This window comes from Kogia breviceps, chromosome 1 (assembly GCF_026419965.1).
Source record: "Kogia breviceps isolate mKogBre1 chromosome 1, mKogBre1 haplotype 1, whole genome shotgun sequence".
NCBI lineage: Eukaryota > Metazoa > Chordata > Mammalia > Artiodactyla > Physeteridae > Kogia > Kogia breviceps.
Window position 1 is genome coordinate 167,763,210 of NC_081310.1, and position 17,521 is coordinate 167,780,730.

Here is a 17,521-nt window from a genome sequence, read left to right on the forward strand (position 1 = left end):
CCCCACAAATAATGCTCTCTGCAGTTATAACTGGATTAGAAAGGAAATTGAGTGGGGCAGGCTACTGACATCCTGTCCGTTGGAAATACTGTATTTTTTGGAACCAAAAATTCAGGACATCTGCTCTAATAATAGGATAAAGTATTTGGGGAAATCTGGTTTGGGTGGTCACACAGTCAGAGGACTCAGCTGTCTCACTGTATAAAGAGAAGGCTGAAGGAATGAAGCCCCCAAAGTGGCATTAGTTTCTTGAGATTAGGTGCTTAGAAAGTGAGCCCAGCATTTGTATGCTCGGGCCTCTGGTTCACGGGCCCTAAAATAAGTAAAATCAGGAGCTCCAGGTTTGTACTACTGTGGTACATCTACTGATTAACATGCTTCTAAGAGATTTTACACTAAGAAGAAAATAACATTTATGAAAATTTATATGTGCCAGGTCCCACGTTAGGCATTTTGAATTTTAATCCTCACAAAAACCTTGTTACAGAGGAAGAAAATGAGACACAGGGACTCGGACAAGGTCACAGAACTATCAAGTGGCAGGGCTAGACTTTGCATCCAAGTCTGTCCAAGGTCAACACCAACCACTCTTTCCTCACCTCTGCTTACTTGCAGTCTCCAGTTAATTTCATGGAGGCCTGTGGTTTTTTTGGCAGATGTGTTAGTTTCCTAGGGCAGCTGTAACAAATTACTACAAACTGGGCAGCTTAAAACAACAAGAATTTATTTTCTCACAGTTCTGGAGGCCAGTAAGGTGTGGACAGGGTTAGTTCTGGGGGCACTGAGGGAGAATCTGTTCCATGTCTCCCTCCTAGCTGGTAGTTGCTAGCAATCCTTGGTGTTTCTTGGCTTGTGGCTTCATCAGTCCGATCTCTGCCTCTATCATCACATGGCCTTCTTCCCCTGTGTCTGTCTTTGTGTCTTTCCCTCTTCTTATAACGATACTAGTCATATCGGATTTAGGGTTCACGCTAATCCAGTATGACCTCATTTTAACTGTTTATTCCTGAAAACACCTTACATCTAAATTAGGTCACATTCTGAGGTTCTGGGTAGACATGGATTTTGGGGGTACACTGGAACACAGTACAGTCAGGAAACATGCCTGCTGAAAGCAGGAGGCTGGTTTTGCCATGTAAGCCTGGAAGTGGAAGGCAGGCATCACAAGGAAGAATGGCTAATACAGGATAGGTTGATGATATTCCTGGGGGGCCCATGAACCAGGGTTGCTACTTTCTTCTGCTATACTTTCTATACTGTCTTCCTAGTTGTGGATCTGAGTCTTTAAAAGTTGCATGAATTAGTGCCCAAATAGGAGGGTACTGCAAAATCTAACATATTTTCCTTTTTTAAATACAGTTTAGAGTATCAAGAGGATTTTTTAAAACTGAAAACATAACAATGGTGACCCATCTGTTATAATCCTCAAATGTTTTCTGTGTGTAATCTAAGGATTCTTACCCTGGAGTCCTATAATAGCCCATGGAATAACTGAATTTACATCAACTCTTTTGGTATCCTTGGCACATAGTGCTGGTATGATGAAAATGTGTTGGGTGAAGAAATGAGTAATTTAGGACTGAGGACAATGTTTTCAAAATTCTGAAATGGGCTGGGGATCTCCAGAAGGGAAACATTCCTGGCCAAATCAGTTGCTCTTCATTTTGAATCAATGTAGTTTGATGCTCTCAAGGCCATTTGTCATTTGATACCATTCATCTGTCCCATTTCCTTCTTACCCACACACTAGAAAGTCACACAGGGGCAACAAGACAAACAAAGAATCCAGGGATATTTAGAAAACAGCCTGAAGGCACTAGTCAAGGACTGGTAAAAGAATAGGGGTCATCTGTTTTCACTGCCATTTAAAACTGACAGAAATGTGAGGTAAAATGAAGGCTGCAGAAAGTAGGAATGAGTTACAGAGGGTGGTCTGGAAGTCTCTGCTGCAGGGGGATTAAGAAGATATTTTCATTTGAAGGCAAGACACTAGTCCTAAGCAGCAGTGAAGAATATTTTCAGTGTCTAATTTGATCTAGCATCACTATGAGTCTTACACACTTTGGGGCAGGGCTTAAGCAATTACTCAAATTGAAAAAGGGTGCAAAGAAAAGAAATGGAAACCTGGGCTATGAAGAGGCCACAAATACATTAAAAAACGAGTGGGCTTCCTCCAGATGACCAACACCAGCATCACCAGTGAGCTCTCCACCTTTTCCCCCTCACCTTTTCCATTTGTTGCCGCAGGGCTCCAATCTCATTTTCAAGTTGTTTGATTCTCTCATCTCGGAGTTCTACTTCATGAACTAAACGATCCTTGACTCTGCGAAGCTTGGCTTTGTGGTGGTGATGTTTCTCATTATAGTTTCTACAAAAGCAAATTTAAATATAGGTGCACCTGAACACAGTGAAAACTACTTTGCCTCCTCAGTATGCACCTTTCTTGGGTTTCCTCTTCTTTCTTTGTCAGAGCCTGGCACCACAGATGGAGACTTGTCCTGCCTCATATCTGCAGGACTTCTTGCCCCCCAAGTGGGGAGAATGGAGCAAGTACAACCCCCTAAATAACACAAGATTCAGTCATGCCCAACTCAGGAAACTCCTTGACTTCTGATCCCTGACATCTAAAAATTCGGAATCCTGCTCCACTGATTCAGTCATTAATTTAAAATTTTCTAGTTCTTGGCTACACCCTTGGACAGTGATATAACCCACTACTTCTATCTTGTCTATTTTCCAGATAAGTGGGTTTGCTCTCAGTCCTTGCCTTGAGTCTAGACTTTTAAATGCCAATTCTATATGTCTCTGCTCACGACTCTTACTCTGATTCTGACATAAATTTGACTTACCACTAATAAACGCATGAAAAGATGTTCAACATCATTAGCTATAAAGAAAATGCAAATCAAAATTACAATGAGATGCCACTTCACACCTAGTAGAATGGCTAAAATAAAAAAGAAAGATAATAACAAGTGCTGAGAAGGATGTGGAGAAACTGGAACACTCATACACTGCTGGTAGGAATGGTAAATGGAAAAAGCCTGGCAGTTTCTCAGATGGTTAAGCATAGAGCCATATGACCTAGCAATTCCATTCCTAGGTATATACCCAAGAGGAATGAAAACATATGTCCACACAAAAACTTGTACATGAATGTTCATAGTAGCACTGTTCACAACAGCCAAAAGGTTAAAACAACCCAAGTTTCCATCAACTGATGAATCAATAAACAAAATAAGGAGTATCTGTACAATGGAACATTATTCTGCTACAGAAAGGAATGAAGTACTGATACATGCTACAACATGAATGAACTTTGAAAGCACTATGCTAAGTGAATGAAGCCAGTCACAAAGGACCATATATTTTACAATTCCATTCAGATGAAATGTCCAGAAGAGACAAATATAGAGTGAAAGAAAGTAGGTTGGTGATTGCCTGGGGCTGGGGGGTATAGCTAAAGAGTTTCTTTTTGGGGTAAGGAAATGTTCTAAAATCGATTGTGACGATGGATGTACAACTAAAAGCCTCTGATTTGTACACTTTCCACGGATGAATTGTATGGTACGTGAATTATATCTCAATAAACCTGCTATTAAAAAAAACAACAAAAATCTGAGTTACCATTTCAAGCTACTACAACAGCTAATCTGAGTAAACGAGAAAATAGATTAAAGCCTGCATACCACCACTAGGCAAACTGCTCTGAAGATGATTATGCTTTCCAAATAAGAATATTGTTACTCAGAAAGTACTTCTTCAAATTAAAAATTAAGAACTTTCACTTTGAACCTAAGGCAGGAAGTAGATGGGCTCCAGGGTAGCCACTTACAACTGGCCTCCTGTTCACATTTCTTGGGGCGAGAAAAAGGTGGGCTTCCGGCCGGACACTTACAAGTAACTAGCCTCCTGTTTGCATTTCCTGAGACAGGAGATAGGTGGGCTCCAGATTAGGAATTTACAGCCAGCCTCCTGTTTGCTCTCCCAAATGGAAGTAACAGCAGAAACAGGGTAAAGAGTCAGGCTTTGTCTCCTGTGGATGCCTTAAGATAACAGTCATGGCAGGGACAGAGAGGGGCTAAACCCCGTTTGAGGAAAAGATCAAGAGGTCATACATTTCCCATCCTTGGTGCAAGGGAGACACTACACATGAGCAGAAAGCCTCCTTGGGGTCAAAAAGGAGGGGGCACCATCTCATAATATGTGATGCTAAGGCGGCCCCACAGGCCTCTGGGCTGGAATCCATCTTGGAAAAAAGTTGCGCACGCATGTTGGGGAGGGTGCTAGGGCAGGTCAGGTGTGGAAAAAGAAACCAGGTAATTGGCCAAAGGTAAACAAAGACCCGGAAGAACTGCCCTATGTAAATGATTTAACCGCTTCTTTACTGCCCTCCTCCTCATCAGGGAGGACATCCACACCCTTTCTCTCTGGGTGTGCATCTCGGCCTTGCTTCTGTCTTAACTAAACAAACTGTTTCTCTGTGTGCTCTCCCACTTGTTGTGGTGGTATGTCTCTAATAATAAACTTCGTACCCATTTTTACAGTTTTTGCCTCCGTGAGAAATGCATTTTTCACTGGGGGCAAGAGCCAGGGGTTCTGGTGGCTAGGATTCCTGGTTTTCATACAGGCTACCCAGGTTCAATTCCTGGGCAGGGAATTAAGATCTAGCTTCGCGCCACCGCTCGCTCACTGCTGCCCCTCCGAGATCAAACCTATGAGGTCTAATAACACAAAATCACTCTGAACCAGGATTTCTGCACTACTGACATTTTGGGCTAGATAATTCTTTCTTGTAGAGAGCTGACCTCTACTTTGAAGAATGCTTAGCGGCATCCTTGGCCTCCACCCACAAGTTGCTAGTAGCATCTTCTACAGTGTGACAACCTGAAAAGTCTCCAGACATTACCAAGTGTCCCCTTGCCCTGGAAGGCAAACTATCCCCTACGGAAAACCATCATTGCTCTAGCTAATGTTCCTAAACTAGGTTTGCTCTAAGCCAATAGCAATGGTTCTCAAACCGTGTTCTGACCAGCAACACCATCATCACCTGGCAACTTGTTAGAGATGCCAAGTCTCAGGCTCTATCCCAGAATTACAGAGTAAGAAAGTCTGGAGGAGGATCTGTGTTTTACTAGGTCCTCCAGGGGGTTCTGATGCAGGCTAAAGTTTGGGAGAAACCCTTGGGGGACCTTCTCACTACTTCTGTTTCATTGTAAACGGACTACTTGTGGCAGGCTGTAAGGGCAGAATGGCCTTTCTTCATTTCTGCTAACAGAACTCAAGTTCATTGAGATATCCACAAGTATCCCTTGATCTCAAGGAAGGTGGGTGGGCCCCAGGTGTGTGCAGGGTGGGTTGGGGTGGGAATTGGGTGTGTGAGACAGGTAAGTCCTGCTGGGCATTTCAGGAAAAGCTGAGAACTTGAGCAAAGGTCTCTCTCTGCTCTGGCTGCCCTCCTGCCGAGGCTGTTACCTGCAGTTACAGTCGCTGCCTTGTAACCATGAGGTGTGAAGCCTAAGGACAAAGCCATCAGCCTGCCAAGCATGGCAGAGGAGAAGGAGAGAAAGAGCCTGTCCTTAAGGATGCTACTGAGCAGCTGAATCAATCTCCATAATCACCTTCCTCCAGATTTCTTGTTATATAAGAAAAAAAAAGTTTGTTTAAATGTATTAGTCAGGTTTTTTGTTATCTGTGGTCAATTACATCCTGATATCTTAAAAACAGAAAAACGAAACAAACTAAACAGTATTCTAATGCTCTCTCTAGCCTCTGATTTCCCTGAATGTCTAGAAATTTGAATAATGCCTTTTTAACTGAAAGGAAAAGTGTTTAAGGAATGAAGCATCTGCTCTCTGTCAGTGTAGGCACGGGAGGGCACAGTCATTCAGGCCTATGATGCCGGGCAGTTTGCCTATGTCATCTGTCTGGGACTCTGACACTCAAACTGGAGGAAGTCCTAACTAAGTGAAGGGAACTAATGTGTGCTCCAGGCTTTTCACAAGACACCTCGTGTGCTTTTAAAGCAAACTTGTGAAGGTGATGTCCTCACTCTATGACCCAGGAGATGGATGCTGTGCAGTAAAGTCAGTGGGTCTGGGTTTCCAGTCCTTGACTGGCTCCTGGGGGACAACCTCTAAGCCCTTGGAATATCCTGCCTGATAATAATGTCTCTGTATACCTGTGGCTTTGGGCCACACCAGATATTTTATGCTAACAAAATGATTCATGGTGAATGCATTTTTGTTCACCTTGGGCCTGGGCCATGCTGGATCAGTTTGACTTTTCAGGATTTGGAGAACTGGAGACTAAGTAGTTAAGGTCAATCACAGGAGCTCTCTGTCCTCCTGAATAATCCCCGATTAAATCCCTGGATGTCAAGGCTCAGGTGAGTTTCTCTGGCTGGTAATGCTTCATATATATTGTCACACAACATTGCCGGGAGAATTAAGCACTGCCCGTACTACTCCACTGGGAGAGGACAATGGGAAGCTTGCTTGCATCTTGTCTTTCCTGAACTCTTGCTGCATGCTTTTTTCCTTTGCTGATTTTAATCTGTATTCTTTCACTGTAATAAACCATACCATGAGTGTAAAAGCTTTCCTAAGAACTGTAAGTCCTAATGAATCTCCAAACCTGAGGGTCGTCTTGAGGACTTCTGACACAGAGGGAAGTTACTTTTACACAGAAGAATCTGACTCCAGAGGCTGTGATCTCCCACTATGCCCCAGTGCTATAATATCAGCAAAGCCAGGCAAACCAGATATTGTCAATTTCTCTTGATGAGATATTTTGTTTTACATAAAAACTAGGAACCAGATGGGAGGGGAAGAGCAAAGCAGACTTATTTAGATATTAATTCTAGTCAAACTATGATGGAATAGCTACTCCAAGAGAGTCTTATGTTCTTGTAAGTTATATCTTACCTCTAAATGTGTTTTTGCAAGACTCTTCTATTTTCCAAAATAGTGCCCCTCTCTCTCCTACTTGCTGATTGTAAATAAAAGAATCATTTTGTAGGGACTTCCCTGGTGGCACAGTGGTTGAGAGTCTGCCTGCCAATGCAGGGGACACGGGTTTGACCCCTGGTCCAGGAAGATCCCACATGCCGCGGAGCAACTAAGCCTGTGGGTCACAACTACTGAGCCTGCGTTCTGCAGCTCATAAGCCACAACTACTGAAGTCTGCGTGCCTAGAACCTATGCTCTGCAACAAGAGAAGCCAACGCCATGAGAAGCCCGCGCACCACAACAAAGAGCAGCTCCCACTCGCCGCAACTAGAGAAAAAGCCCGCATGCAGCAACCAAGACCCAATGCAGCCAAAAAATAAAATTAAAATTAAAAAAAGAATCATTTTGTATATTGTTCCCTTAGAAGATTAATTTAGCTGTTAGCCAGATGCCAAGCGGAGAAGTTTGAATTCTGGTAGGCCAGAGACATGCATACCTGGCCTTGTCACCAGATTGTCAGTGTGCATGGCAGTGACTGACTGTGGGGATTGTCCCCAATCCACTTTCTCCTTCTTCTGTCATTATAGAGCCCCGGATTTAGCTTGGCACTTGGTTGCTCAAATAGGAACTGCATTTTCTGGCTTTCCTTGCAGTTAGATGAGGCTATGGGAATAAGTTCTGGCCAACAGCCGGAGTGGAAATAGTGTGCCTTCCAGGAGAATGCAATGCCCTTGCTGTCCCCTCTTTCTCCCTTCTTGTTGGAAGAAATGTAGATATGGTAGTGAACCACCTGAACTATGTGGCTAAGTGCTAAAGATGCTGGAGCAACAACAAGGAAGGAGTCTAGACTTCAGAAACATGGAGCTACCATATCCATCCTGCACTTTTAAGTAAGTGAGAAAACCCTCCCTTTTAAAAGACATTCTTATTCAGTGCCTCTGCTGCAGCAACTCAACCTACATCCTAATTAATGGAGTTGCTCTAGATACCTGGGTTCGTAAAACTGCCTTAGACCTGTTCAGTTTTGTGGCCCTTGCAGCACCTACTACATAATATGAGGTACCTATTCTTGCAGATTGTGACTTATGTTCTTTACAGGGAGATATTTCTATCTCATAAATGTTCTCATTTTCCCTTATACTAGGAAGAGCTTGGCAAAAAATATCATTGGGTTTCAGCATCCTCTGGTCCATAGCTTCAGAGGTTTAACACTATCTAACAGTACACCTGTTGTTCTCTGAAGTTTCCCAGCTGTTCACAGTTCCTCTGATTTTTGACATCATTTGAAACTCAACATGTATTTCTGGAATTGCTTTTACCCTTTCTGCCCTGGGATATTAAAACCCACGTCTGCAGCTTCCATGCCAGACAGCTGCTGTCTCCCTTATCCTGCCATTTGGACTATTAAAATATTAATTTATTTTTTTAAAGATTATAAATTATAGAAAATTTTGGGAAAAAAACCAACTCCCATATGATCAGTATTATAATATTCTTGTATTTCCTTCCAGTTTTTTATTAGCATCTTTTTAAAAAACACTGTCTACATTAAAATTATCTTATACTCTTTTCATTTATTGTATCACAGCATTTTCCCATGTTGTTATCTAGTCTTCATGGCCACCATCTTTTACAGCTGTATTATGTTCCATCAAGTGAATGTATTATACTTGACCTAACTGGCTCCTATTGCTTGATATTCAGGCTTCTTTCAGTAGTACTACATGGTTTGAAGTGTATATGGATGCAGTACAGCTGGGGAGAGCTTAGAGCTTTCCCTTCCATAGCAGGCTGGTTATTTGACACACCTATTAGTTTAGCCAGAAGTTCTGTTGGCCAACTTGCCTGAAGAACATGTGGATTTTCTAAGTTTATGTTTGGCTTTGTTAATTTGTACAATAAGACAGCACAATACTCATGTTCTAAAATTTAAAGACAACTTTTGCTTATGTTTATATAAAACCAGATGGTCTTTCACTTATTTTTATTTCAAAAAGGCAAGGAATTTGTTCCTCTGGGAAAACATGGAAAAAAATAAGCATTGTTTGTAAAGGTCAGGAGTGGGATCAGGGGAATGAAAACAAAAATGAACCTAGAGTTTTGACAATCCCTTCCATTTTCTTTCCTAAAGTTGTGGTTTTCAACCCTAGGTGCCCATCAGAATCACATGGGGATGATTTTAGAAAAGTATTGATCCCTAAGCCCTATCCTCACAGATTCTGACTTAATTAATCTATGTTGGGGCCCATGCATGTGCAGCTAGGGTTAGCATCCACTGTCCTAAAGGGTACGGACAAATAATATGGTAAACTATTCAGCCTCACTAGCCATCAAAGAAATGTCTATAACTGAGCATTAAAAATCATAGAATCGGGCTTCCCTGGTGGTGCAGTGGTTGGGAATCCTCCTGCCTATGCAGGGGACACGGGTTCGTTCCCCGGTCCGGGAAGATCCCACATGCCGCAGAGTGGCTGGGCCTGTGAGCCATGGCCTGCGCCTCCAGAGCCTGTGCTCCGCAACGGGAGAGGCCACAACAGTGAGAGGCCCACCTAGCGCACACACACACACACACAAAAAAAAAAATCATAGAATAAGTTGAGCAAAAGAAGTCAGACACAGGACTTCCCTGGTGGCGCAGTGGTTAAGAATCTGCCTGCCAATGTAGGGGACACAGGTTCAAGCCCTGGTCTGGGAAGATCCCACATGCCGCGGAGCAACTAAGCCTGTGGGCCACAACTACTGAGCCTGCGCTCTAGAGCCCGCAAGCCACAACTACTGAGACCACGTGCCACAACTACTGAAGCCCCTGCACCTAGAGCCCATGCTCTGCAACAAGAGAAGCCACCACAATGAGAAGCCCACGCACCGCAACGAAGAGTAGCTCCTGCTCGCCGCAACTAGAGAAAACCCACGTGCAGCAACGAAGACCCAACGCAACCAAAAATAAATAAATTTATTTTTTTAAAAAAAGTCAGAGCCAAAAGATTACATGCAGTATAATTCCATTTTGATGAAATTCTAGAAGAAGCAGAAATCAGAAGAGTTGATGTCTGGGAGGAGGTGGAGGAGCAAGAGATACAGACTGACGGCAAAAAGGTAGGAGAGAAATTGAAGGGATAATGGAAATGTTCTGTATCTTGATTGGGCTAGGTGGTTAGGTGGGCGTATACATTTGTCAAAACTCATCAAATTGTACATTTAAAATCTATGTATATGTAAATTATACCTCAGTTAAAAGAAAGAACACTGGGGAAAATTTCATCAGAGCCCTCCCCCACCCAAGTTAGCACCCAATGCAAATTCGAATGTGGTGAAATTGTTACTCATATAATGATGGCAGAAAATTTTGGTGGGATGCTTCTGAATGTTTGATAATACATTTTATGATCCGTAGCTCCAGCTTTTGGACTAGTAATTCCACACCTAGAAATTTACTCCATAAAAATAATTTTTAAAATGAAAAATATATGTACAAAAATGGGTTTTTATGGGTTACTTTGAATAAAAACATCAATCACAGGACAAGTGGGTAATTCTTAACTAAATCTGGGCTATGTTGTGAGGGTTGATTCCAGCAGGCCTAGAATTAACCTGAGCTGTTTTGCTAAAGTTCTTGCTTGACACTGACCACTGGTCAAGTAATGAAATATACTGATTAAAACAGTGTTGCTGGGCTTCCCTGGTGGTGCAGTGGTTGAGAGTCCACCTGCCGATGTGGGGGACACGGGTTTGTGCCCATGTCCGGGAGGATCCCACATGCCGCAGAGCGGCTGGTCTCGTGAGCCATGGCCGCTGATCCATGGCCGCTGAGCCTGCGCGTCCGGAGCCTGTGCTCCGCAACGGGAGAGACCACAGCAGTGAGAGGCCAGCGTACCGCAAAAACAAACAAAGAAACAAAAAACAGTGTTGCTTTTCAACCACAGGTCTGGAGTTTCAGAAAATGGTTTTTAAATCATTATCATAACTACCATCAACATAGTAGGTGAGTGAGAACATAAGAGAAAAAGAAACTTCAACCTATAGAAAGAATAGAGCAGAGGGGCGCAGAGCTAGGAGCAGAGAGATGGGTCATGGAGAAAAACTAAAAATAAGTTGATATAATAATAGTAACAGCTGTGTGCTAGACACTTCTAAGTAAACGCTTTACATATATTCATTCAGTTAATACTCATAACAACTTTATGCGATAGAAATGACTATTTTGTCCGTATTAAAGATGAGATACCTCAGGCACAGAGAGGTTATTTAACTTGCCCAAGGTCACAGCTAGTTCCTAGTAGAACCAGTAATTATACCCAAGCAATATGGCTCCAGAGTCCATATTCTGAACTACTAAGCTACACTTAAGAGAGGAGGAGAGCGGGAGGAATCTGGTAGGATGATGACCAGGGAATGGAAGAAAGAGCAGGTAGTTTGGGAACATAAATTTTTATTGAGCACCTGTTATATACCAGGGACTGTGGATAAAAGGATGAGTAAGACCATGGCCCATGTCCTTTAAAACCTACAGTCAGGTGAGGAAGACAGGTGTGAGTCACGTTATTTCAAAACAACATGGCAAGTTCTTAAATAATTACAGAGAGCCATGTACAAAGGGCTACAGGAACACAAAGAGTGACACCTCACTCAACCCAGGCTGGAGGTGTCAAGAAAGGCTTCTTGAGGAGGTGACTCCTAGGCTGAGAATGAAGAGTTGAAATAGGAAGAGCGTGGTCCAGACCGAGGAAAGTACGCGAGGGAAAAAGAAGGCTGAAGGCAAGTGAGAGGGGGTATATTGGGGGAAGAGCAAGATGTTAGATACCACTAGGGCTCAATAAATAGTAATTCCCTTCCCCCTCCCTCTCTTGGGAAGAAACGAGGCCCCACATCTCCCTAGGAAAAGCCCTATAGATAGAGTTTCGGGGAACGAAGGAAAATGGTGTTGGCGTTCCTGAAAGGTCACTTCTGCGAGCATCCCCTGCTCTGGCTCCCTAAGAAGTAGCTCAGTCTTCTAAAGGGAACTTGTTCTTGTTTACCTCACATGGACATCAAGCTGCTTCAAAAACTGCCCACACTCTTCACGTAGAGCTTCCTTCTCCTGCTGCAACCCGGACAGCTTCTCTGACAATTCCTGTTTGCTCTTGAGATGCTGAAAAACATTTTAAAAAATGGGAAGGCTCTGCTGAATAAAGGTTTGATGCTAATGAAATGTAAACTGGCAAAGCCTTTCTGCTGAAAAAGGCTTATGGAAACCATAGTAGCTTCCTGTGATTTTGCACTTCCAGAATTTCCGAAAGCCAATAGCTCTTCTCCTTGACTTTTGTTCCCCCAACCTTTCCAGTAGATTTGTGAGCATTTAATTCCACATATAGAAACTTTTCCAGCTTGAAGTAGAGTGAAAGCTGTTTTCGTGACCTAACCCTGACTAATAAAGTATTTGGTTCTTAGAAGTGGCTCCAGGGAGTCTGGACTTGGTGTCTGAGCTGGTCGGATTTGAAGGCAGTTTAACCTTGTCACTAATACTAGCAATCCATGACAAAAAAAGTTGATTAAATTATAATGTAGTTGCCTGTGGTGAAGTGCTCTGGCAGACCATAGGACTGCTACAAAGTTACAGAGGCACTGAGAACTCCAAGGAGTGTGGAGTGGCAGCCATACCTGACCGTGTTAATGAGCCAAAGAGGAGAAAATGTCCAGCTTGGGATTTAATTATTGGAACAAGGCTTACTCAGAGACCCAGAGCACATCCTTCATGTAGGCAGCAGGTCAATATACCCCAAACCCAAATTTCATCAAGTAGGTGGCAGAATTGCAGCGTAAGTTGATTTCGTAGCCTTACCACATCTCTTATGTGAAAAGTAGTGCTTTATTTGGAAATACATGCAAATCTGAGAATTGAGAACAAGAGTATCTGACAGGAGTCCAATAACTTTGAGCACCCTGGACCTCGAAATCCTACTGAGCCCCTCTTAGCAGCATAAGGAGTCCTGCTGTCTCAGGAGATTAACCACCCTTGCGTCGAGGACTCTACTGACTCCACCTGAGGCAGCTACCTGTGCAAGGATACCTATTATTCTTAACACCCACCCTATACCACTACCGCTTCTCTTTGCCTCCAATCCTACAACTAGAGTCAGATCCCAGCCCATCCTGGGGAGAGGGGGTTGAGTATAGGGACTGACCTAGGAGGACTGCCATATTGAAAGAATGGAAAGATGCTGCCAAATGAAATTGGCAGAAACCTGAGGAATACAGGTAGGACTGTATTCGTAGGGCATTACACTAGGGAGAAAGGAATATAATGTTGAATAGGCTGAATTTATTGACATGGATGCACTTACCAGAGATTCAGGATTTAATGTGTTGATTTTAACGTCTAACGTGACTTTAATAGTTTGCTTGGTTGGTGGACTGAAACTTGGACCCAACAGTGACCTGTGTTAAATGACATTAAGATGCCATGCTTCCTTGGTATAAGAGAGGAAAGAAGCCAAAGTCTTAAATAGATAGGAAGTTTGGAGTAGATTTGTCATGGGCGACCTGCTCACCCACCTCATCACTATGAGCCGCACGTCACTCAGAAGACACTCCTTTCCCCGAGGCTTTGCCAAATACACTGGTGAGGGGAGCACCAGATTCCTTGAAATGCTCTATAATGCTCTCCTACTGAGGATGATGGAGGGAGATGCCAACACTGAAGCCCTGATTTTAGTGGGGATGATGGTACTGCAGCGTGTCAGAGATCAAGTGGCAATGTTTAACCCCCTGATACAAGGTGGGCATTATTACTCTTATTAGATAATAGGGCCAGAGATTTAACCAAATGGTTTGACTCGTAGCGATCTTTGGTTGTAGTTAATTGCACACAGTGATTACAGGACTAAAATAGATGAACAGCCTATTAAAGTTTTACTTGAGTTGTATTTTTAAATAAATGAATAAATAAATAAATGCACCTGGGTCTGGTGAACAGAGGCCCGATTTCAATGAAAACAATGGAGAGTAATGGCCTCTTACTCAATCCCCAGACCTGAGTCAGTTCAGACTCAAGGTCCTTTTGCTAGGTTGTCTTCAGGAAGAACCTTGTGTGTGACGCTGCCACAGGCATGTGATCTTCTCCCAAGCCTTCCCCAGAGAGGCCTGTGGCCTTTTACCCAGGTGACTGGGCACTGGAGAAAGGGAACTATCTAGACTGTGGGGGAATTACATACAGTACAGTGGTCCTCAGTCAACACTAATACCTCGGAACCCAAAATGAGACTGAGGTTCACAATTCAGAGTGGGGGCTTAAGGAAGTAAGGTGGAAAATGGAGTTTGAACACACAGAGTGTCTTAGAGTATGTTTGCAGTGATTCATTGGCTCAGTGTACGTTTCACGATGGGCCTAGTAGGTTTGTGAATCTCCTCAGTGATTTTTCCCCAATTCTTGAATGTATAGTCAAAACTAGACAATCTGGAATAGCAGATTCTCTTTGTTGGCTTTCTGACCTGAGGGCTATTGATGGTAGAAAAGGCCAAGTGCTTGGAATGCCTCTTCAGAGTCTAGAATCAACTTATACCACCTTTGCCTTCAACCCATTTATCAAGCAACCTTCAAGGCTGTATGGTTTTAGTGGTGCCCACAGTAAGACAAAGATCTGTGCTGTGCCAGGCTGCAGTGCAAACTGCTTTGCTACTTGGGCTTTATGACCCAGCAGACCCAAAGTTGCTCCAAGTTTCCATGGCAGCTGAGGAAGCAATATAGAGCCTCTGGAAAACTGTAGTTTAATGTTATGATTTGGGAGGAAAGTCATCTCTCCTCCCATAATAACTCTTTGCCTTTTGAGAAAGGTCCTTGCTTGTGACTGGCCTTGGTGGAGAGTGAATGGTTGGCTGTGAGAAATCAAGTATCAAGTAACCTGAGCTGCCCTTCCTGAAACGAGGTGTTCTATTATTCACTGAGCATTGAGCTGGGCATGTGCAGTAGTACTCCATCCTCAAACAGAATTGCTATGTAAAATACTGAGCCCGAGCAGGTCCTTAAGGTTTCTAGCTGCATTAGCAAGTGGTACTTACTTCTGTTGCATCACCACCTCTCTCAACCCAAACCTATGGCCTAATGGGGAGTTCTCTATGACCAGTTAGCCAAGGAAGAATAAATTCGGGCCTGATGTACATATGATTCTGGACAATATGCAGCAACCACTAAGCTGGGACGAAGTGAGAGAGTAGCATTGACGTATATACACTACCAAATGTAAAATAGATAGCTAGCGGGAAGCAGCTGCATCGAACAGGGAGATCAGCTCAGTGCTTTGTGACCATCTAGAGGGTTGGGATAGGGAGGATGGGAGGGAGACGCAAAAGGGAGGGGATATGGGGATATATGTATATATATAGCTGACTCACTTTGTTATACAGCAGAAACGAACACAACATTGTAAAGCAATTATACTCCAATAAAGATGTTAAAAAAAAAAAAGTAGGACTGCTGTGGCATACAGCCCCAACTGAGGGGTAGCCCTTAAGACCAGGGGGAAGGGAAGTCTCAGTGGGCAAAGCTTGTGTTCACTTTGCCTGGAAAGGGAATGTCCAGAGGCATGGACCTATGCTAATTTATAGAAAGTTTCTAATAGTTTGGCCAGATGATCAGGGATTTGGAAAGAATGATATTGGAGGACTGATGAAAAAGAGGCCTGGAAAAGGGGCCTGGACTAGAAATGCTGTCCAATCGGTGGCAATGTTCTATGTCTGCACTCTCCAACATGGTGGTCACTTGCCACCTGTGACTACTGAGCACATGAAACGTGCCTAGTGTGTCTGAGGAACTGAATTTTTAATTTTATGTAATTTTAATTAACTTAAATTTAGATAGCCACATGTGGCTAGTTGACACAATATCAGACAGCATAGGCCTGGAGAGTGAACATATATGTGTTACATGTGTTTCTGCTCAGCAGAGGGCTTCCACAGAAGAGGTGGCTCTCAATAATCAGGTGGAAAAAATAGTACATTCTGGATGTCACTTAGCCTCTTTTTCTATCCTCTTTGTGCTCACTCAGTGGGCTCACGTACAAAGTGCATCGGGGCAGGAATATATTTTATAAGGAGTCACCAAGGCTAATCCACTCAACTTGCTAAAAGCACAGATCAATGTTGAGCAACTGTTATGGCACCATCCACTGGGGGGCCAGGCAGTCACCTGGTAGTAGGTTTATTATACTGGACCCCTTCCACCATGCAGAGAACAACAATTTGTCCTCAGTGAAAGAGGCACTCATTTTATTTTATTTTTGTTCTTTTCATAATTTTTATTGGAGTAGAGTTGATTTACAATGTTGTTAGTTTCTTGCTATACAGCAAAGTGATTCAGTCATACATATATATATATATATATATATATATATATCCACTCTTTTTTTGATTTCCTTCCCATTTAGGTCACACAGAGCACTGAGTAGAGTTTTCTGTGCTATAGAGTAGGTTCTCATTAGTTATCTATTTTATACATAGTAAGGAAACACTCATTTTAGATATGGATTTGCTTTCTCTGTCCACAATGCTTTTGCCAGGACCACCATCTGTGGACTTACCAAATTCTTTATTTCTTGTCATGATATACTACCACCCAACATGGCTTCTGACCAAGAAAATCATTTTACAGTAAGAGAAGTGAAACAAAGGTTCATATATATGAGAGTCATTGGTCTCACCCTATATCCCACTATTCAGTAAAAAAAAACAACCTGCAAAACAGTGGAAAGACCTATGGAAGATGTAGTTATGATGCTGGCTAGGGTGAAAACATCTTTTGAGGTTCAGTGATGTCCGATAAGATGATGTCTAAACTTTTAACCATTGACTGATATATGATGATGTTTCTTTCAGAGCCAGAATATGGGAAAGAAACCAAGAGCTGGAATGTGAGTGGCTTTTCAAACCTATACCTCATTGGCAAAACATGTGTTATTGTATTATTGGTAGTTAACTTATAATTAAGTTTTAAAGTTAGTATATCCATGTGGATTGAGCCTGAAGAAGCAGCAATTAACATTACCCCAAATGACCACAGATGCTGCTGGGACTCTGAGAAGTTAAGTGTATCAATGAAACAGGAGACAGGGCACAACCTTTAAAAGAATGACATAGCTGTTGAGGATACGACAAAAGCTGGTTGGAAACGATTAGTTCAAAGATGGCAGAAGATTTGACTTCCAGTAGACTTTGAGCCTCATTATACGCTCATTGTAATTAGCTAAACAACACACCCACAGGTCCCATGACAGTTCTGAGGCCAACCATAAAAGTCCAAAAAGTGGGCAGTTGCCTAATTCCTGCAAATCCCTGTCCCTTCTCCAAAATAGTTGGAATAATCCTCCTACTCATTAGCCTATGAAATTACCCTGCCTATAAAAATTAACCACGCCATTTTTCGGGGCCTCTCACCTTCTGAGATGGCCCACACTCTGTCTGTGGAGTGAGTTTCTCACAGGGCTGCTCTGGCCTTTTGAGATGGACTGCATTCTGTCTATGGAATATGTTTCTCTCTAAATAAATCCATTTCTTACTTATCACTTTGTTATCCACTGAATTCTTTCTGAGATGAGACAGAA

At 42.8% G+C, this 17,521-nt stretch overlaps 1 protein-coding gene across 3 annotated transcripts in view; it reads right to left on the reverse strand.

Moving 5' to 3' along the window:
• CCDC30 (coiled-coil domain containing 30) overlaps positions 1–17,521 on the reverse strand; it is a 167,507-nt gene that overhangs the window by 11,714 nt on the left and 138,272 nt on the right. For all 3 annotated transcript variants that reach the window (XM_067009865.1, XM_059074337.2, XM_067009855.1), the window contains 2 exons: positions 11,966–12,078; positions 2,227–2,368 (listed from right to left, as the gene is read on the reverse strand). In XM_067009865.1, coding sequence (XP_066865966.1) covers positions 2,227–2,368; positions 11,966–12,078 — 255 coding nt within the window. The remainder of the gene's footprint in view (positions 1–2,226; positions 2,369–11,965; positions 12,079–17,521) is intronic.